The sequence below is a fragment of the Nipponia nippon genome, unplaced genomic scaffold (genome assembly GCF_047370975.1).
Source record: "Nipponia nippon isolate SJK-2023a ecotype South Korea unplaced genomic scaffold, ASM4737097v1 scaffold_1, whole genome shotgun sequence".
In the NCBI taxonomy this organism is placed as follows: Eukaryota; Metazoa; Chordata; class Aves; order Pelecaniformes; family Threskiornithidae; genus Nipponia; species Nipponia nippon.
The window spans coordinates 21,895,957-21,918,136 of record NW_028262290.1 but is presented as its reverse complement, the minus strand read 5'-3'; the positions used below and the strand labels follow the sequence as shown (position 1 = coordinate 21,918,136).

Sequence of the window (22,180 nt, the reverse complement as noted above, 5' to 3'; positions counted from 1 at the left end):
AAAGAGTCAGTTCTTATGTCTGGCGTATTTTTTGCTTTGGTGAAAAAGATAATAGGGTATTGAGTGAACAACAGGATGAAAACACAAAGGAAAAAAAAAAGGAATGGCAAATCATTTATCAATGTATGAATATCTTGGGCTTTACTTTAAGCTGATGAAAATGATCTGGAACCCACTTCTGGAAAACGTGCTTTGTGAGTATCCCCAGGTGTCCTCCAACTAAGCAGGAGCTTACACAGCATCTTCAGCCTCAGAACTTGCTTTGCTCTCCCCAGCTCATCCCCATCATTATGGCTCTGCAGAGATTACTTCCCCTCTCAGATTTTCTGGAATAACCTCTTGTGCAATCTCTAGCTAGTCTAACAGTGTCAAGTGATACCACTTATTTTAATGTTTTTTAATAATATACTTCTTCTAAGTAATGTGATTTTGAAATGAGTTAAAGCAGGAATACAAGAGCAGTTGGGAATGTTACTCTAAGCAGGCTGGTAATGCTCAGGACAAGGACTCACATGAGTGCAAAACAAGGTGCACGACTACACCAGGGGAAGCTCCAGCCCAAAAGCATGTGTCCATGAATCTGCCCAGCAGTTCAGGCTGTGGAGTGACGGGCAGGAGTCCATCAGGCAGGCATGACCCAGCAAGCATTTATTTCCAAATAAGGCTGTTATTACAGACCCCTTAACCCAGGATCTCACACAGGCTGCACCCTCCTTTTAGTAGAGCTAGTTAGGCAGGTGCAGCTCCTCATTATAACTGTGAAACTGCTACCAGTGTTTTTTTAAACGTTGATTTTATGTTTCATTTGAAATGCCTATTCTCTCTGCAGTTGGAGGTAGCAGCTGTAGCTGGCTGCATAATTTGTTGGGAGTGACATCTCCAACACAGAAGAGGTTATGAAACATAAACAAAATAAAGTAACTTACAACAGTGAAGAAAGGCATTTCCAGCTTTCATTAAAAGAAGACGGATGTGACAAATCTATGCCTTGGGCAGTCACTTCATGATATCTGTTGGGCACTCAATCAAGAGTCCATAGAGAGGTATCAAGATCTCATTTTCCTGGGACCAAGTCAGGAGATTTATGTGGCCATCAACGATGATTATTCAGCTGAAAACTCCCTGCAAAACTGCTTTCCTGGAAACTGTTAGGAATCTTCCTCAGCTCAACTTACAGGAATAGCTCTTCATAACAAGCATCAGGTTAGTGTTTTCATAGCGACTCAGTCACTACCTTTATATCATACAAAGATTAGCTTCAGCTACCAGCATCAGATACAGGCTTTACCCAAGCTCAGCAGTATTGGATCAGGTTTTTCACTGGAGCCCATCAGCAGTGAATTTCTGCAATCCTGATTCACGCTGAGAACCATTTACTCATAGCTTTTGTGTTGCTGGCTCCAGACATACTGCTCATCCAGTGGAGCTCTGCTCACTGTGAGTAATGATCCACTGTCATTATTTCATTTCCTCGGATATTTAGAAAAGAAAATGTAATTGTCTTATTTTAATCTAAATTTTTGCTGTAGTAGTAAAACAGAAACAGTAATTAAAACCATGACTCAAAAAGAAGAGCACAAATATTTGCAAATACTGATCTTTGTTTCTCTCCTGGCTCTCTGGAAGCCAGCCGCAAGGAAGGACTATTAGTTGCTAGCTGATCTTCCTTAGGCAGAAGCAGGCGGAGCAGAATATCGAGTGATTTCAATATGATACGGTGTCCGCAGCTCTGAACTTGCTTTAGTCTTGCAGCACGCAGATATGTCACAAAAGGAAGCAACTTTCAGCATCCTAAAGACAAACCCAAAGAAATATGCATCCAGTTTGCATGTTACAGTAGTTGAAGCATGGTGTTATCAAAACTGTGCTAATCACAGCATCATTGACAGTTGAAAAGCATTAAGGAACTGCCAGAACAGCAGGATCTTGAGCAGTGACATGTGCAAGCAAATTTTGCTAGTCATTCTGTGGGGATTAAGAAAAAAATTGGAAAAGAGGTCAGAAATGCACTAATTCTGAAACCATCCTCACTTTTTTAGTGCAGACAGAGGGATCTGTACTGCACTGGCAGACAGAGCAGAAGAAAAAAACAACAGCCATTACCGTACTGTTGTTCAAATTAGTAAACTGTCAATTCCTCCCATTTTATAGTGGCCAGTACTGGACAACATCAGCAGGAAAGTCCAGGAACCAGGCAGCCCCAGCAGCTGCTGTTACCTAGAGAAAATATTCCCCCAACAGAGGCTCATGCTGTAGTTTGTGACTCAGTGGCCTCGGCCACCTCCAGCCAGCAGGCATCCACCTGGGTCCCAGAAAAATGTGTTTGACAGCTGTACTGACACAACAGTTTGTGAGGGTGGGCTGAGTGGGTCACTAAAATATTCTGCTTTAAAGGAACTGCCAAAAAAACCCCAGTGACACCAGCACACCTGAGAGGTGTCCCTGGTTGCAGCATATGGGTTGGGAAAGACCAGCTGAGGATCTTAATCAGCATGCTGTATCACTGAAGGGACCTATCACCTTAAGTAATTGAAATGTTAGGGCAATTTTTAGGCTGCAGGATTGATTTCTGCATTGTCTGTATGTACTTTACAGGTTTATTTGGTTCCCTAGGAGAGGCTAGGAACACTAATGCCAGTCACTGCCACGACTTGATTCAAATTGATGAGTATGGGTAAAGCCTGCCCACAACTCCTTGTTCTTGAAAATGTAAAAAGGGCAGAAAAAGATATTCCATCCAGATGACAACAAACTACTTTCTTCCTCATATATAGGCCTCATATATAGGCCAAGTGGATGCAAAAATTCCTTCCTCCCCACCCTCCTCTTTGGGCCTAGTTCTTTGGTTAAAAGCTGACCAGTATTTGGGTTATTATGAATGAACTTTCAGTGCTGATCATGGAAGAAAAATCCTGTTGCACAGTCCCACTACTTGTAATGGTGCTGTGGGAGCCTTGTTTCTTCCTGGAGCCTCAAAGGGGTTATGAAGTGCTGCAAAATTTCCATGGCCAAGAGATAAAACCTGTGCCTATAAACTTTTATTTCACTGTATAAAAATTGACTAGTAGACAGACAGAATCCCAGGTGAGGAAAATAGTGCCTTCTATAGACTGCATGCAGAGACGAAGACAGTGATTAGCAGTAAACGCTTAGTGGATGTTGAGAAAGACTTAGGTCTCTTCAGAGATCTTCTTGGAAGAATCCCACAGGATATGGCACAGGATAGAAAAGGGGTCAAGGAGAGCTGATTGCTATTCAAAAATCACCTCCTCAAAGCTCAAGAATGGTTCATCCCATCTAAATCAAGCAAAGGCAGCAGGAGGCCAGCATGGATGCGCAAGGAGCTCCTGACAAAATTCAAATGTAAAAAAGCAGCATAAAGGAGGTAGAAACAGGAACAGGGAGCCCAGGAGGAATATAGAGACACTATCTGATTCCATAGGGAAGTCCACCTGGATCTGAACCAAGTGAGACAGGCAAAGGGCGGCACAAAGGTCTTCTACAGGTCTATCAGCAGCAAAAGAAAGACATGGGGAAATGTGGGTCCACTGCTAAGTGCAGTAGGAGTTCTGGTGACAAAGGACACGGAAAAGCCTAACGCACTCAATGTCACCTTCAGCTCTGCCTTTACTAGGAAGACCACTCTTCAGGAATCCCAAGCCTCTGATACTAGAGGGCAAGTCTGGAGCAAGGAATAGTTGAGGAGAATCAAGTCAGGGAACATTTAAACAAAGTAAGTCCATGGGACCTGATGGGAGGCAGCCACAGGTGCTGAGGGAGCTGGCTGACGTTATTGTGAGGCCACTCTTGATTATCTTTGAAAGGTCATGGCACCTGGGAGAGGTTCCTGAGGACTGGAAAAAAGCAACTGTAACTCCCATCTTCAAGAAGGGCAAGGAGGGAGGATCCAGGGAACTACAATCTGGTCAGCCTCACCTTGATCCCTGGGAAGGTGATGGAGCAACTAATCCTGGAAACCATTTGCAAGGAGTATTCAGCATGGATTTACAAAGGGGAAGACATGTTTACCCAACTTGACAGCCTACAGTGAGGTTGACTGGCTTGGTGGATGAACTAAAGGGATCTCTTTACCTCAACTTCAGAACGGCTTTCAACAGTGTCTCCCATAACATCCTTATAGACAAGCTGACCAAGTATGGGTTAGATAAATGGACAATGAGGTGGACTGAAAACTGGCTGAACTGCTGGGCTCAAGGGGTTTTGATCAGCAGCATAAAGTCCAGCTGGGCAAAGTTCACTAGTGGTGTGTCCCAGGGGTTGATACTGGGGCCACTACTGTATGATGTAGAATCATAGAATCATAGAATAGTTTGGGTTGGAAGGGACCTTTAAAGGTCATCTTGTCCCACCCCTTGCAATGAGCAGGGACATCTTCAACTAGATCAGGTTGCTCAGAGCCCCATCCAACCTCACCTTGAATGTTTCCAGGGATGGGGCATCTACCACCTCTCTGGGCAACCCATTCCAGTCTTTCACCACCCTCATCATTGTAAAAAATTTCTTCCTTATACCTAGCCTAAATCTACCCTCTTTGAGTTTAAAACCATTACCCCTTGTCTTATTGCATCAGGCCCTGCTAAAAAGTCTGTCCCCATCTTTCTTATAAGTCCCCTTTAAGTACTGAAAGGCCGCAGTAAGGTCTCCCCGGAGCCTTCTCTTCTCCAGGCTGACAGCCCCAACTCTCTCAGCCTTTCTTCATAGGAGAGGTGTTCCATCCCTCTGATCATTTTCTTCATTAATTGCCTGGAAACAGTCCACCTTCAGCAAGTTTGCAGATGATACAAAACTAGGAGGAGTGGCTGATACACCAGATGGTTGTGCTGCCGTGCAGAGTGGCCTCAGAGGCTGGAGTAATGGACCCACAGAGATCTGAATTGTCACAGAATCACAGAATGGTTGAGGTTGGAAGGGACCTCAGGAGGTCATCTGGTCCAAACCCCCCTCCACTCAAGCAGGATCACCTAGACCATGTCCAGATGGTCCAGAATCACCATTCTGTGATTCTGTAAACATCTGCTACATGCTGCTATCAAGGCTGAGATTCTGGGCTCAGTGGAGACTTGGTCTGACTTAATATGCACTTACTTGGATCACTTTACAAAATTTTCCCCTATATAATATTATGAAGGATATGTTCTGCTAAAAGACCATTTAATTCATTCATCCTACAATGAACATAGACTTTCTCCAGTTATAGATGGTCCACTGTATCTAATTATACCCTTACATTATGCATAATTTAGATGCTATGAACATTATGCTATGTTCATCTTGCGGCCTGCCAGCTTTCTGAACTTGTTCAGTAGCTGCTTTTTGAAACAGCAGGGGTATGGCTGCTCTGTGGAGGGGAAACCTGGTCTTACGGTGAGCCAGTGAGACCTACTACTTCAGTGCTATCAGTACCTGCTGGAAAACCAGCTGTCTGGAATATTACATGCAGGGACATTTCACACAAGGGCAAATAGATAATGTTCATGCAAGCACTTCAGTAGTTGCTGATTGGACTGGACGCTACAAAGAGACCGAGGACAGAACTGAGCTTGATGTACAGCCCTGGATCTTTGAAATCAGAGTCTAAACAAGAGTTAATCTCCAATTTAGAATTCCTTAGGTGTAGTAGGTAGCATCTCTGCAACGGACCTAACCACCTATGACATTTCTGAGAAAAGCAACGGATACATTTTATTCAAAAAATGGATCTGGAAGTTTAAACATAAACAGTAAAACCATAATTGCAAGTTAGTTCTGAAAGTGTCTGTAAGAGACAGTGTATGAAGGATGTTACTGGAAAGGTATCATAGGTGCTTAGTAGATTGTGGATAAGACTCCTCTTACTCTTTCTGTTGCTGTTGTCCTTGTAAAGCAGCATATCAGCCTTTCGTTTCCTTTAAAGTATATCTGTAGTCCTCTTTATCAGACGGCCCTGATGGCAAGGGCCCCGAATGAAAGGACTGACTGGTTCAATGGATCAATCCTATAGTTGGTAGGATTCGTGTGACTCATTTCAAGTGGAGAGGATGGGTGTCCAGAATTACCTTCTTTCTCTCCCATCATACAAATATGCATACAAACTGTAGTGTCTGCAGAAACCAATAGTTTATTTAAAGCAAAATTTTAAGGGCCAAAGTTAAAGCAAAATAAAATTCTTATGTATTTTCCAGAAAGTTGTAAGAAATTTGATCTTACTTAGCTACTCAGTGAATCAGATGCTATTAAAAGTCTCTGCTGTGTGTTGTGTTCCCATATCAATGTGATTATGAAATCTCTCCCTGATTTTCAACTCTTTTCATGTTTGAACACAAATTAGCACTTCTCACATTTTTTTTTTCTCAGTACCATGAACAAGAAGCAAATCCTTTTGCCACATCCAATAAATGAACTTTTCATTTCTCTGCAGGAAAACTACTGTCTTGCAAAAATAAGAGATCATATGTCCGCTTATTCAAGCTACAGAAGCTGAAGGGTATTTAAGATACCAACATCTGCAGTCCTATATGCAGGTAAACTCCTGGAAGACAGACTGATTTCACCCTTTCTTTAGGACCTCAAAGCTACTAAAGTAATAATATTTTGTTGTGGATTTTTTTTATTACTGAGGTAGAATGTTTTACTTTTGATAGGTGTGTAATATTCATTAAACTTATCTAGAGCAAATGTAGAATATGAACACGGCACATATACATGGTACTGTGCCAGTAGAGATCAGAAGCAAGTTTAAATGGATTTGATATCTCAGTCTTGACTGGTAAGGCATCCGGTGAAGAATAAAATAATTTAGGTTGGAAAAGACTCCTGGAAGCCATCTAGTTCAATTCCCCGCTCAGAGCAGGTCCAGCTAGATCACGTTGCTCTGTTGTACTGGGATTTCTTCACTGGACACAGCGCTCCACATGTGGTCTCAGCAGTGCTGAGTCGAGGGGAAGAATCACTTTCCCTGACTTGTGGGCAATATTCTTGCTAATAAGCTCAGGATGCCATTGGACGCCTTTGCCGTGAGGGCGCATTGCTGGCCTATGTTCAACTTGTTTTCCACAAAGGGATCCAGATCTTTTTCAGCAAAGGTGCTTCCCAGCCAGTCAGCTCCAGCCTGTACTGGTGCCTGGGGTTGTTCCTCCCCAGGGGAAAGACTTTGCGTTTTCCTCTGGTGAACTTCATGAGATTCTTGTCAATCCGTTTCTCCAGCCTGTCAAAATTCCTCTGAATAGCAGCTCCACCCTCGTGTATATCAATTATCTTTATTAACCAAGGACTTGTTATACATAATTTGAGCATCTTTGCTGGATATTTAAGGTGAGTACCATTCTAGGGGCCACATTCTGACAGATTGTCTACAGAAATATTTACACAGATCTCAGTAAGAACATTTGTAGGGTAAAAACAATCAGAGCTTCAAAGTTATTTGGGCACTGAATTGCTGCTAGTTTCAATGGGAAGCACCAAAATAACTTAGATGTTCTAGAACTAAGGCATTATTCAACATAAGATTAAGTCTTTGAAATCTGGGCCCAGAACTCATTTGCTGATATCTATTACTCTGCCAGAAAAAAGGTGGAAAGTGGCACTTGCAAATTATATACTATTTTGGTCTTGTGCATAAGTTCCTTCCTCATGAATCTTTGTCAAGACCAGAATAATTTCAAAATTGTAGTGTGCCTGACTCATTGAGGGAGGGTATGGGAAACAAATTACTCATGTGAAATTTTTTTCTAGTGCCCATCTCGGTTCCTCGTCAAAATCAAGAGACACACAGCACTGTGAAGATCCTTCATGTGCTTTACAGGAGGGCCTGTAAGTAACACTTTAGGGTAAATATAAAGGAACTGTGGATAGTAATTATGGACTGAGTTAGCTGTTCTAAGGTAAAAGGACTTGCTTTAAGTTAATTGTTGCCACTTTGCTGATTGGAGGGTCTATTCCTAAAGTTCATGAAACAATTTTGTCCTAGGCTCTCCCAAAACTATGGATAGTGATATTGTGTAGAGGAGAAGGGACTATGTAACCTCTCATGTTCCCTTCCATCCCTCATACTGAAATTTTCTGTGTTTTGTAGAGTTGTTTTTGTCAACAGGCAAACTACCATTTGGGTTTCCCAAACTGTGCCTCCATTCCTGCCTGCGCTTTAAGGGAGTAATACCTCTGTGGGTCTGCTGCATCAGAGCTTCCAAACGTAACAAGGCCCATAGCGGTATAAGTGAGAAAATTTGATTTCTTGTTCCATGTTCCTTCCATAGCTGTCCATTTTCTACAGCTGCCATGACAAGTTTTGTGTGTCCTGCTCTGAGTTCCCAGCTCAGTCAAGTATTGCCTGTGCTTGCAATGGAGAAACATAGGGAGAAGTTCATCTCACTTGACTAGCTCTGCCTGAGTAATCCAGACTCTTTTCATAGGCAAAATAGAGAAAAAGCTCTCATAGGATGCAATCCATCTCATGGAAGGGTAGACTTCTACAACAGGTCTGAAGTAACTGCCATTTTCACCTCATTGACATAAAGACAGATAGCTCAGATGTGGACATTACGCTACAGACATCTGATATTAGATGACATTTAACCAATTTGTGGCATCCTAAAGACTTGATAATATCTTATAGTGTTCAGAATTTTCCTGAGCCATGTATTTTAAATAAATGAAGAAAAAGAGATTGATCAGTTGTTATTTTTGTTTGTTTGTTTTTGCACGTGTATAAGTTGTTTTATTTGCATTGCTGTGTTGTTCAGTATTTCAAGTTCCTACGTGCATGTATTTGATTAGATATTTTAGTCCTCACTTGTGTTTGTTGTGTTTAGTACCGTTTACTCTCCTTCCTCCTGCAGTTAAAAGCAAATAATGTGAACACAAGAAATGATAGGGGTCTCAACAAAGCCTTGGGGATAGTTACATAAAATTTCTGGATTTTTGACTGGGCTTTTATTTCTTTGCTGAATGCCCTGCATTGACCAAAGGAAATAATGTGGGCCTGTCTCCTGTATTTTTGCCTGTTACTAAACCGTAGTTCAGCATTGTATTTTTTGACAGTATCCAAAAAAGGGAAGTAATTCTCTTACATTTCAATGTAACTGATCCAGGCTAGGAGAGAAGGCTGCTGAAACTGCCAAAAAAGGAAATATTTGGTTTTATATTCTTATTGTGTGCTTTGCCTTCCTTAATTCCTTTATAAAATCCAAACAGGAATTATGAGGCAAAGATCACTGTGTAGCTGAAGCTTTAGCACCAATGGGATATAAGTTTCTCATTTAACTTAGTGTCTCTCTTAATAGGAATTTATTTTTATGTATGAGGATTCTGTGCATTGCACGGGGCAAAAGGCCTGCCAAACTGCCATGCTCCTCCTGAAATCAGCTCAAACAACAGAGAAAAGTTGTGTTAGACTTTGTGTGAGGGCACAAAAACTGGGTGGTACTAATCAGTCCCAACTCAATGGGACTTGTAGTCTCCCAGCTTTGTCTGAGTTCGGTCTGCATCAAAATAGAAAGTAGACTTAAAGATCTGACTCTGTCGTGCTTTGCCAAATCAGCCGTGTGTCTGCCGAAAAAGCTAATTATTTAGTAAATCCAATTCTTTTTCTCACTATACATTTTTAGGACACATCCACTTCTTCCATTGTATTACAAATTGGCAAAGAGTTTGCATGGGTGGCTGATCCATATACTAGAAATGTAGGCCTGGTGATCACCTTTAAGTAAGCAGTAGCCTGGGTAGAGAAGGTTTCAGAAATACACCCTGCAAATATAAGGCGTTTCAATCCATCACAGTTGGACTAGATGATCATTGTAGGTCCCTTCCAACTGAACTTATTTAATTCTATTCTATTCTAAACTGTAGCAAGCCATCATCAGATACAGGGTGAGCAAGGGACTAGGACAGGTCCAAATTGGTAGTGAAAATGGCCACATCTTGAACATTTAATATGGAGGAGTCTCCATAGCAAGCAGGGAAGAAATCATACATGGTGTGAATACGTATTGTATAAAAATGACATAGCTCTAGCACAGGGCTTGTGGCTAAGCTGGAAAGGCATTTTCTAGGGACTCTTGATGCTTTGTACTTCTACTCTGCTTACTTAAAAACTGTAGCCTGTGTATCTGAAATACCACAAGCAGGATCTTAAAAACTCTTTAAAATTTTCCTCTTTATTTAAAAATGAAACTAGAAAAATACCTCTTAATTATATTGCATTAATTTCAGTACATCACAAGCCTTAAGAAGTATGGCCCAAACTCCTTGCTGGAGAGGCTCCTTTTGAGAATTTGTTCTCATAATTACTCCTGCCAGCATGCCATATGGTAGGTTAATATCATGCTTCCAGATCTGAGTAAACATTTCCTAGAGAGGGAAACTAAGGCATAGAGACGTTCCCCTTGAACCCTATAGAAAAATCAGGTTCAAAGGCAGAGCTAGAGCACAAGGGTTTCCAGCTCCCCTCTGTGGTGTACATCACAAGAAACGATGGTGGAAAGAAACTGGCACTTCAGAGCAAGAAACTGCTTTCCAAGAATATTTCTTTCCTTATGCTACATAAGTAATGGTAGCAGCCCCCACATTAGTTCATGTTACAGGACAGAATAAAAAATGCTTTCCTTCAGACTGCAGTTGAAATGAAGGCTTTGTTCTTGTCAGCCTCCTGTTAGAATTTGTATCTGCACCTAACAGCTTCAGGAGAGCTTTTGTGATTTATGTTTTCAAGAGGAATCATTCCATAAAGTTCTCAAGGTTTACTATTTCTTTAAGCACTGAATTAGCCTCTTTAGTCAAGCCAAAGATTTAGCCAGAGCCAGAGTGTGATTTTCCTTTCCCAAACATTCACAGCTGTTTAAGTGCCTGCTGATACAAGAATTTTCAGCCTCCACATTTTTTTAGGTTTAGAGTTTTCATCCTTTGCGTGATTCTCCTGTGCTGAATATCTACTTCTGTTGCTGATGTCTTATGGGGGAGGTGTCAGACAAGCCACAGAGATGCAAGCTGTGGGCCTGACTCTGACCCCTGTGGTGGCTGAGCTCAGAGACAGGCTCTGCAGGGAACGGGGATGCTCCCTTCCCAACCTTCAGCAGTCACACAGAAACACCCGAGCATCCGTGCCACAGGCTCCCAAAATCAGTGGCTCCTTATGATGTCTTTCCTGCCTTAAAACTCCAGGTTCATGCAGGCTAGGGACAAACCTGCCATGTACGTGCTGAGCAGTGCAGTGATCTCATGTAACAGCATTGAATCTGCCCAGTAAAGGAGACTTTTTTTATTATTTTCAAATTCTGTCCATATTTTGCAAGTCTCCAGCCTCCTGGTCCAGAAGTACGGCTTTTGTTAATTCTAAGGCTTCATTCTTAACTCTCTCTCCATGACTTAGACGCAGTCATGCCAAACTCCCAGTCACATATTGCAGCCATTTACCCAATCCTTATAAAAATTAAGAAGAATACACTATACCCATACATACAAAGACGCAAAACCATGCAGAAACTATGCTTGAGAACAGCTGTGAAATCAGTGATGCAAAAGAAAACTCAAAACGTGTTATTTTCTCACATGGAAGTTTTGGCAGAATAATACATAAATGCTAGCTTTTTAGCCTTTGATGTTTATGGCTTCTTAAATCAAGAACAGAACTCCAGATCTATTCACCATACAGGGCAATTTTTCTTAGATCTACCAAGAAGACATGGCAGCACGTACTGTTTAAGGATCCGACCTAGGAAGTTCAGGATTCGCTAGCAGGGTTTGCTGGCTGTTAGGTCTGGTTCTGCATGACTCCAGGATGATGAACATCTCCTGTTTAATTAGGTTTTCTAAAAATGCCTCATTATTTCTAGTTCAGTAGGAAGAGGACAAAGCAGACTGTCCATGTAAGCAAAGGACAGCTCTGCTCACGGCAAAGCTGGAGTCCTGTGGCTTGTGTGCTACCTCTCCTCCCCGTTTAGCTTGCACCAGTTTCCCAACCACATGGTGACTTCTACCTACAGCTCCCTGAATGCTTCGGGGACGTTAATTAACTGATTTTGCTCCTGTGAAGGAGCTGCTAATTGCTGATACACTCCCTTCACAGCTGAGTTAGCTGAGGCCCCGGAGGGAAGCAATTTCCTCAGACTTTCCAAGCAAAGTGAGAGTGCCAGGGATTGAACCCACCCTGAGAGCTACTGCCCACCCTGCTGAAGCTATTAAGCACTGAAAATGCTCAGCATCTTTCAGGATACCCCTCAGCACTAGAAAGGATCAGGCCCAAGTCAGGCCAAGGAAAAGCAGCACACTGAGCACAGCAGTCCAAGAAGGTCCCAGCTGGGGTCAGACGCCTGCTCCAATCACCCTCATCTCCTGCTGCATGCAAAGCCGATAATGACATAACTAATAACTAATTACAGCGAGAGGAAGGGGAAAATTGTGCAGTGAATGCTAGCAGAATTCATAAAGTCAAATGCCAGTAAAATACAGTATGTGTACAAAATAATAGTTTAGTTCCTGGCTACCTGCTGTGTTCAAGCTAAACAAAAGACAAAGTAATACCTTCAGGATGTATTTGCGAAGACAACTGTTCCCTATTATAGGATAAAATTGCAACAGTTTATTTTATTTAGTTAGTATTTCATTTGTTCTAGTATATTAAAAGGCTAATATGCATATAAATTGATCTTGCATCTTTGGATAAATTGCATTATAAATATTATATTGTAAAAGAAGAAGGAAAGATGTGAACACTGGACTGTCTCCCATGAAACTGAATTGAATCTCACAGGACTACTCTGTAATTTACAGTATGGGCATGCTGGTAGGCAGGAGAGATGGTGAGAAGTACAAGCAATTAGGGTTAAAAGTGTATATGGGCCAATTTGTAGCTGTGCTATCCCAGGAGAGACCCAAAGAGGGAATGATGCCTCTAAGACACACTTTCTTCCCTCTGTACTGACCTACCTCCAGCTGAAAAAGGAGAGCTTCGTTCCCCATCCCCGGGCAGCGTGCACATGCTGCTCCACACGTTCCTCCCTCCCTGGCAGCTGCTCTGGCTGCTCCCCGTGGGTCAAGCCACGCTCCCCTGCATCGGGGTATCGATGGCAAGTTTCCATGCTCCCCTGTTTTCCTTCCTAGTGCCCCTGCAAGGCAAAGCTTGCGTCTGCGGGGAAGCACTGGGTGCTATGGGAGGCTTGCATCCATCTCATTCTCTCCTCATACAGAAACAAACACATATATGTACATATGAACTGCTGTGTCTATACAGAAAATGAGAAATCAAAGTGTACAAAAAGTAAAAGGACAAAGATACTTCGACAAAAAGATAGAATACCTTTTAGAGTCATCCCTTCCATATTTATATATGTGATATCGGGGATGGACATCTGGGTCTCACGCAGGGCTGTTCAGCCCCCATGTGAGTCAGACCTGCATTTTTTGCAATGTGAGGTACTATTGATCAGCCAGTTAAAAGCACGTCATTGTCAATAGCGTGACCCTGTAACTAACAGTATTTTTGTTTTCCTTTGCTTTTAGTTTGAGCTATTGCAGTGTCAGCAACAACCAGAAGAAAATGCGAATGTTTGTCTCAATAGCCCAGAATGCCTGGGGAATTTTTAGATCTGAAAGGAAGCCTGGCTGGAAGTATCTGATGCAGCTTTTTGCAGTTTGCTCTGCAGTTGGCTTCCTCTCAAGCTTTCTCTTATTCCTTGGCATGCACTTCTCCCTGGCACATCACCCTTTGGGTCCCTTATTGATTTCTGGATTCATCTGGATCTCGCTTTCTATCGCGCTCTCCTGTTGCAAGCACCTGCGCTGTTTTAGTGTCCTGTTCCTTCTTTCTTGCGGACTGCGAAATGGCAGGAATGCTCTTATTACTGCTGGCACAGGCATCGTAGTGGCCGGCCACATCCAAAATATTTTTCATAACCTAAAGGTTCTGGCAGACAGTATAACCTGTCATTTGGAGTATGAGCAATTTGCCTTGATAAAATATTATGTTGAGGCAGTAAAATGGATTTACGAGGCAGCCAAGCTTTCCACTGAACTATCTAAATATATAGTGTTCCTAAGGCACGAATTCACACCATCTTACTCAATTTCAGATGATGCATTAAAACAAGAGCTAAATGACACAAGGCAAGAAATCCAGAGAGTTGCTAACCAGATATCTTTTATGCTGACTATACTGCCCTATATAGGCCAGAAAGTACTGCCTGTAGTGGGGATTTTTCTAGCTTCTTTTGGAACTGGCCTCTTTATCAAAAAATTTGTGGGGTCTCACAGTGCCAAATTTAAGAATACTTATATCACTAAAGAGTTCATTGTGTTTGATGAGCACCAAAAGCAACAGCAAAGACCCTGCCTTCTGCCACTTAACAGAAAAGAAAGAAAAGATTATGTGACAATCCCATCTTTCTGCCTCACAAGGAAGGACAGAAAAAACATGCAGTATTTTTTTCTCCCTGTAATTATTCATCTTTGCATCTGGCTTCTGTTTGCTGCAGTAGATTATTTATTTTATTGGTTAATTATTTCTGTGAACAAACATCTCCAAGGAGTACCGGATCTAGAGATTCAACTCAGCCTCTTTCAGCAAGTAAGTACTTATCAGTACTTTACATTTCTTAGTTTAGTGTTGAAATATTTCAGCAGCTGCAGGAGCAGACGTACAGCCAAGCCATAAGTTCTTTCACGGCATTATCATTCATTTTCTTTCAAAAAGGGCCATTGCCTTTACAGATACGTATGGTGGATGGAACCAGACAGTTCTCTGCACTGTCCAAAGTGTCACTGTATTTCTAGAGAACAGTAAATATAGGAAGAAGGACTTTCATTCCTGCATTTATCTATGTGGATGTTCTGGTTTAACCCCAGCTGGCAACTAAGCACCGCACAGCCGCTTGCTCACTCCCTCCTGGTGGGAGGGACAAGAAAAAAAAGACGATGAGAAAAGTCGTGGGTTGAGATAAAGACAGTTTCATAAGCAAAGCAAAAGCTGGGCACACAAGCAAAGCAAAGCAAGGAATTCATTCACTACTTCCCATGGGCAGGCAGGTGTTCAGCCATCCCCAGGAAAGCAGGGCTCCATCATGTGTAACGGTTACTTGGGAAGACAAATCCCATCACTCCGAACGTCCCCCCTTCCTCCTTCTTCCCCCAGCTTTATATACTGAGCATGACGTCATATGATATGGAACAGCCCTTTGGCCAGTCTGGGTCAGCTGTCCTGGCTGTGCCCCCTCCCAGCTTCTTGTGCACCTGGCAGAGCATGGGAAGCTAAAAAGACCTTGACTAATATAAACACTACTTAGCAACAACTAAAACATCAGTGTGTTATCAACATTATTCTCATACTAGATCCAAAACACAGCACTATACCAGCTACTAGGAAGAAAATTAACTCCTAACAGCCATCTTGGCCTGGATCCAGGGAACTACAGTCCAATCAGCCTCACCTGGATCCCTGGGAAGGTGATGGAGAAGATCATCATGGAAGCCATTTCCAAATATGAGAAGTCCAAGATGGCTGTTAGGAGTATTCAGCATGGATTTACAAAGGCTAAATCATGCTTGACCAACCTAACAGCCTTCTATGATATGATCACTGGATTGTTGGATGAAGAGAGAACAGTGGATGCTGACTGTGCATTTATTAAGGCTTCCAACACTGTCTTCCACAACATCCTCATTGACAAGCTGATGAAGCATGGGCTAGATAAATGGAGAGTGACGTGAACTGAAAACTGGCTGAACTGCTGGACCCAAAAGGTTCTGATTAGTAACACAAAGTCACTTTTGATGTTCCCCAGGAGTAGATACTGGAACGTATACTGTTTAACCTCTTCATTAATGACTGGAACAGAGGAACAGATTGTAACCACACAAGTGTGCTGCCATTCAGAGGGACTTGAAAAGGCTAGAGAATTGGGCTGACAAGAACCTCACAATGTTCAGCAAAGGAAAATGCTATGTCTTGCAGTCCTTGGGGAGGAATAACCTCATGCACTATACATGTTGGGGGCCAACCAGCTGGGAGGTGGCTTTGCAGAAAAAAGCCCTGGGAGTTCTGATGGACACCAAGTCGACCACAAGCCTGCAATGTGCCCTTATTGCAAAGAAAAGGCTCTTCTGGGCTGCATTAGGCAGAGCACTGCCAGCAGGTTGAGGGAGGTGATCTTTCCCCTCTGCTCAGCACTGGTGAGTGCTGCTCAGCACTGGAGTGCTGTGCCCAGAGCTGGGCTCCCCAGTACATGCATATACTGGAGTGAGTTCAGTAAAGGGTCAAGAAGATAAGTGAAGGACTGGAGCATCTGTCATAAGAAGAGAGGCTGAGAGAGCTGGGGTTGTTCAGGCTGGAGAAGAGAAAGCTCAGGAGGATCTCATCAGTGTGTATAAATAATTGATGGAAGGGAGGGGGATGTAAGAAAGAAGAGGCAGACTCTTCTCAGTGGTGCAATGGGCACAAATTAAAGGAAATTCCATTTCAGCATAAGAATTTATTTTTTTTTTTAACTTTTCAGGTGATCAAACACTAGCGCAGATTTCTGAGACAGGTTGCGGAGTCTCCATCCTTGGAGATATTAAAGGCCCAACTGAACGTAGCCCTAAGCAACTTGCTGTAGCCTCAGCTATTCTCTGTGTACTGCTGTGTGTGGTTTTGCCTGTGTTCTTCAGGACAGACCTGTATCATGACCTGCCTTGGGTGTGATGCAAGTCAGGGCAAAGAAGGAGCTTAGTCCCACCATCCATACACAGAGGGCCTGAGCCTGAGCCTGTCTGATTCATGAGTCCTGTACTACGAATTTGCTCTCTTTATGTGCAGTCTTCACCTTGTGGAGAGCTGGTCTACTCTGCCAAAAGAGAAAATTATGCTGTCATCAGATTTTTTCTAGTTCCCCAAGGAAGGCTAGTCACATTAAAATGTAAAATCCAACCTCAACAGATTTGTCGTAACAAGCCTCAGGGCTGCTGACCTCAGGGAGTCTAGAAAGCTGGCTAGGTGAGCAGGACAGACTCAACAACTTCTCGAGATGTTTATTCTTCATATGAACAATAAAGTTCTTCATGACTTGTGCCACTGTTTCATACTGAGTTCCTAATGCAGTTTTTCCTTGCTTATACATTGGTTCAGTTTAGGGTTAAAATGTACTGAGACAGACTGGAACAGGATAATGTCAAGGAAAGGCTAACAGGCTGAAAATGGGTGGCATACTTTGGGCACCTGATTTTCGCAATAAATCATAGAATCATAGAATCGTTAAGGTTGGAAAAGACCTTTAAGATCATCGAGTCCAACCGTTAACCTAGCACTGCCAACTCCACCACTAAACCATGTCCTCGAGCACCACGTCTACCCATCTTTTAAATACCTCCAGGGATGGAGACTCAACCGTTTCCCTGGGCAGCCTGTTCCAGTGCCTGACTACCTTTTCGGTGAAGAAGTTTTTCCTAATAGCCAACCTAAACTTCCCCTGGCACAGCTTGAGGCCATTTCCTCTCATCCTATCCCTTGTTACTAGGGAGAAGAGACTGACCCCCACCTCGCTACAACCTCCTTTCAGGTAGTTGTAGACAGCGATAAGGTCTCCCCTCAGCCTCCTCTTCTCCAAACTAAACAACCCCAGCTCCCTCAGCCACTCCTCATAAGACTTGTGCTCCAGACCCTTCCCCAGCTTCGTTGCCCTCCTCTGGACACACTCCAGCACCTCCATGTCCTTCTTGAAGTGAGGGGCCCAAAACTGAACACAGTACTCAAGATGCGGCCTCACCAGTGCCGAGTACAGGGGCACTATCACCTCCCTGGTCCTGCTGGCCACTCTATTCCTGATACAAGCCAGGATGCCATTGGCCTTCTTGGCCACCTGAGCACACTGCTGGCTCATATTCTGGCGGCTGTCAACCAACACCCCCAGGTCCTTTTCCTCCAGGCAGCTCTCCAGCCACTCCTCCCCCAGCCTGTAGCATTGCAATGAGAGGTGCCTGGCCTCTTTAAGGTGGCTAGAAGGGCCACAAGGAAGGGTTACATATCCTCCTGACATGGTCAGAAAAGAGGGCTGAGTGATTCAGTCTTCCTACAGTGTTCCTGCACTCAGAGCAGAAAGTTGCCTGTCAGTATGAAATACTGGTCCCAGTAGCATGTCTAATTTAGTCCCTCTCATTCAGCATTTCAGTCCACAAGGAGTGCAAGATATCAGCTGCTCTAAGCAAAGGCACCTACTAGAGGAGGAGAGGTGGCTTGCTTTGAGTGGTAACCTTGTGGTCAGAGCACCTGCCTGGGTGGGTGTGGAAGCACTGCTGATCATGTACTGAGCCACAGGCAAAGCGACAGACACATGCTGCTCTGCTGTTTTACTCTGACCCTCCAATAGATGATCTGAGCAGATTCATGGGAGTGGGAATATATTAAACCATTATAGCTGGATTAGCTAAATATTTGTCTGTCAGGGCCACTGAGAAGGTATATGTTTTTAACAGTCCAAGTTGTGGGATGGTCTCCCAAGAGAAATGGTGAAAATGCCATCTGAAACATTTGTAAATAGCCAATAAATATATTGTTATGAGTATGGCATATATAGACACTGGATGGACCAGATGATTTATGGTCCTTTGTAAATCTGAATGTCCAACAGGAGAAATATTAAGAAAGGAGGGAATCAGTATTATAATCAACTCTTTTTTTCCTCCTTTTCTTGTCCAGAGGAATGAGAACAGCTTTATCATTGGCATGAGAGAGCATATTGCAAAGACTGATCCTTTCAAGATCTCTCTGTTTAAGCATGACTGCATCCCTCAGCCAGAGCTCAGTCTCTCCACAACATGGATCCAGCTTGGAGTCATCATCTTCTTCTTAATCATTTTTGGGTTATTCTCTGGCTTCCTGACCCAACTTAAAATACTCGTGTCAACTTCATTTTATCCTGACACTGAGATGAAACGGATACAATATTTGCATGCAAAATTACTCAAGAAAAGAGCAAAGCTACAAGGGAAAACTGAGAAGAATGGGTTTGCTAGAACGGTAAGCCATCAGCTCTAAGGAAAAAAAAAAGTCTCCTTCTCTCAGGTTAGTAGCCAGATCCAGGAAATACTTAACCACTTGTTAATTTCAATTATGGGCTAATAGACTTTCCCCAGTGCTCTCCTGCGCAGGGCCCGGAGACAAGTTGCCTATTGGTAAGATTAGATCATATAATTGTTTTGTTCTGTCCTCCAACACACATGCATCAGACACGATGAAAAGCACCTCCAGCACAACGGGTATTCCTGAAATCTAGACAGCAAATGTTAGGCGTTTGTGAGCAGCCTCTTAATATTGAGAAGGAGGTTCAGTTGTTGCTTAGCAAAATGGAAGGTGATATATTTCTTTTTTAAAACACAGTGGGAGTGGAACTGCAAATAACATTAGGAAACAGAACTTTTTGCTTGCAAAAACATTCACCCTGTATATGTATGTCTATATGCACTAATGGAAATACAAACACACATGCATATATTTATGGCAAATCCAGATAGATAGCTGCAGACACATATAGTTTGGTTTGGTTTGGTTTTTTTAATAGCCTTCAATACTGACTATACAGGATGTTAGTGTCTAGGCGGTCTCTAACTCAGTAATACCATGATCATAGCATCATATTTCTGTCTTTTCAGGTCAACTTTTGGTTTCCAATACTCAAGGCAAGAGAGGCAGTGAGAAAGAAAGAAAGGACTGTGGCAAATGACAACATGGTGTGAAAAAGACCAAGTGAATCTTTGGATGAGGCTGAGATGCTCTAGCTCCACAGGGACCTGTGTTTTTCACCCATCTTTCCTATGGAACTTCAATTTTTAAATTTACAAATAGGATCAATTCTGGAAATGTGTAGAAAAGAAGCCACAGGAGATAGTGTGCTCTCCACCACGGAGAACTCTGGGTTACATTAACACGTGTTTTTCAACTTGGAGTCTGCATTGTCTGGCACTTTAGAAAGCCAGGGAGGGTATGTTCTTCTGTGTAAAAGCAATCAAACAGCTTGGAGCTTTTAGGTCTACAGCACAAACCTCTTTGTCTTGAGCTAACAGAGGACATAAGGGCAGCAGCAGGTTTGTCTTCTTCACATTTGCCAGACACTGAAGACAGAACACACAGCAGAGGTTATCCATTGGCTTCTGGGCTGGCCAAGAACCTGACTAGTGGGCTTAGATGTTTCTAGATATTTCTGTCCTCAGGCTCGACCCTCAACTGCCCCAAACCACTCAGCATGGCGCTTTCCCATCCCTAGCCTCATACACCTGCTCCTGCCTCTGTAGCCATCTCTTCTGCAGGGCCAGTGCTCTATATGGCCTGTCAGTCTTCTAGCCCAGCTGAACTCCCCCTTCCCACCTCAGCTCCCTCACTTACTTTTTCTAATTTCTGTCTCAGAATTTTCTAATCCTTGTCTCTCACCTGGAATTCCTCACTTGGTCTTAGTCTCCCACTTTCACGTATCTGTAGACTGTATTGCTAGTGCAGATTGTCCTCTATCTTTGATGATCATGACAGAAGTAATGTAGCACACGCAGAAGTGAGAATACAGAGGAATCAGGTGCTGCGAGTGCAAACAAACTGGTTTTGAGGTGTAGGGGCATACAAGCAGAGGTGAACAATGTTTCAAATCTTGCAGTCTGAGGGAGCTTGTAGAAGTGGCAAAAATGGGCTTAATTATGTTGCTAAAGCCACTATGGAGTTCAATGAAACAAAACTGAGCCAATACAGAGTGCTTCACCTATTCAACTAACATTGGTGATGTGACCTTCATATGATACAAGAACACCTGCTAAGAGCATGAAGACATAGGAATGGTTTGACTGACATGGCACTAGAGATTTAATGTAGAGCTAAAAATCCACCCAACACACAGTGCACTCCTGATTTTCAGCCACAGCCAACTTCCTTCCTTAGGTTGCATAAGAATAGCAAACTACTCTGTTCCTCTATAATATGTGCATGGACCCAGGACAGCCATTGATCAATGTCTCTGTTATCTGAATGAATAAAGGCTTATTTAAAACTTTACAGTAGCAAGTGTCAGAAGTTATTTTCCACCTGAAACACTGAAAAACAACAAGCCTTTTTTTTCTCTGGGTCTTCCAAACAAAGTGTCACTCCTGCATGAACACAAGTGGTTCAGGTGGCCAGCGTGCCAACAATTTGTCTCTAGAAAATGGGGTGCTAGATTAATGCCATGCATTATTGAGGGTTGTGCGGAATGTCTCTGAGTGGCCTGGCTATGTCCTCTTTTGCTAAAGTGGGACAGCCCTGGAGAGTAGCAGAACATCATTTATATCCCCAGGTACTACTGTCAAGGACCAGTAGCAAAAAGCATCCTGGTGAAAAAGGAGCAAAATGAGTGGTGCTCTGAATTTGTTTTCACAAAACAGACTAGCTGTCCAGGTACTATTGACAAGAAGATATATTACTTCACTCTTGTTATATTTGCAGATGAAAGGGGAAAAGGAGTTAAATATCAGAAGACCTGAGCATTTTTGGCTGAGTCCTGACAAGTTCATTGCTGGTAGAAGTTGGATGTGCTCCTTTCAGTCCCAAAGGACCATGTGGTGAGAAGCCCTGATCTCCTACTGATTACAATGCCCCAAGGCGGGGGCATGTCTGATTGACAGCACTACCACAAAACACTACCTGCTTCACTTGGCATCAGGAGGCAAAATTTGCCTTGGAGTTTCTTGCCTTTCCTGTTTGATGGGGTGTAGCTACCCAGCATACCTTTTCTCTCTGTTGGTCTGCAAGCAGCAAGTGAAAGCTTTGCAGCACACGGGAATGGTTCATTGAAATGACTCAGATGGGGGTCAGTGGTTGGGATAGATGCCTCAATGTGTTAGGATTTTGAGTTCGGGAGTACACTCTCGGGACAATACCATGTCTGTACTTTGTATTTACTTAAAGAAATTAAGCCTAGTGGGAATGACTGATTATGAAAGAGAGACATTAGTCCTTGGTAGGATAGGTGAGACCTTTCAGGGTTTACAGAACAGTGTTGTACCTGAATGTTGGGACTCCCACCACTGACTGGCAGGGCAGCTTACCAAGTATTGCTTAGCCTGCTCCCTCAAATTGGCAAGAGTCATGGCAGTGATAAAAGGCAATCCTTCTTGGGAAGCTATTTGTAATTCAGTACAAAATGTTCAGCTCTGGTAAACATTTTACCTAGATGCTTGACCCCACTCCCAGTGACAAAGGACATGG

The 22,180-nt window shown here is 43.0% G+C and overlaps 1 protein-coding gene and 1 long non-coding RNA gene across 5 annotated transcripts in view; one reads left to right on the top strand and one right to left on the bottom strand.

The window, feature by feature from the left end:
* The window catches only part of LOC148057258 (uncharacterized), a 31,760-nt gene that overhangs the window by 6,263 nt on the left and 3,317 nt on the right, over positions 1 to 22,180 (bottom strand). Inside the window, exon 6 of one of the 4 annotated variants that reach the window (XR_015702441.1) lies at positions 19,999 to 20,067. The exons of the other annotated variants lie outside the window; for them this stretch is intronic. This is a non-coding gene — a long non-coding RNA (uncharacterized LOC148057258). The remainder of the gene's footprint in view (positions 1 to 19,998; positions 20,068 to 22,180) is intronic. 4 annotated transcript variants of the gene reach the window in all.
* On the top strand, positions 7,778 to 22,170 carry DCSTAMP (dendrocyte expressed seven transmembrane protein). The gene is made up of 4 exons (XM_009469344.2): positions 7,778 to 7,809; positions 13,492 to 14,554; positions 18,656 to 18,976; positions 19,609 to 22,170. Exons 2-4 carry the CDS (start codon positions 13,529 to 13,531, stop codon positions 19,690 to 19,692), a joined length of 1,431 nt encoding a protein of 476 aa, XP_009467619.2. The 5' UTR covers positions 7,778 to 7,809; positions 13,492 to 13,528; the 3' UTR covers positions 19,693 to 22,170.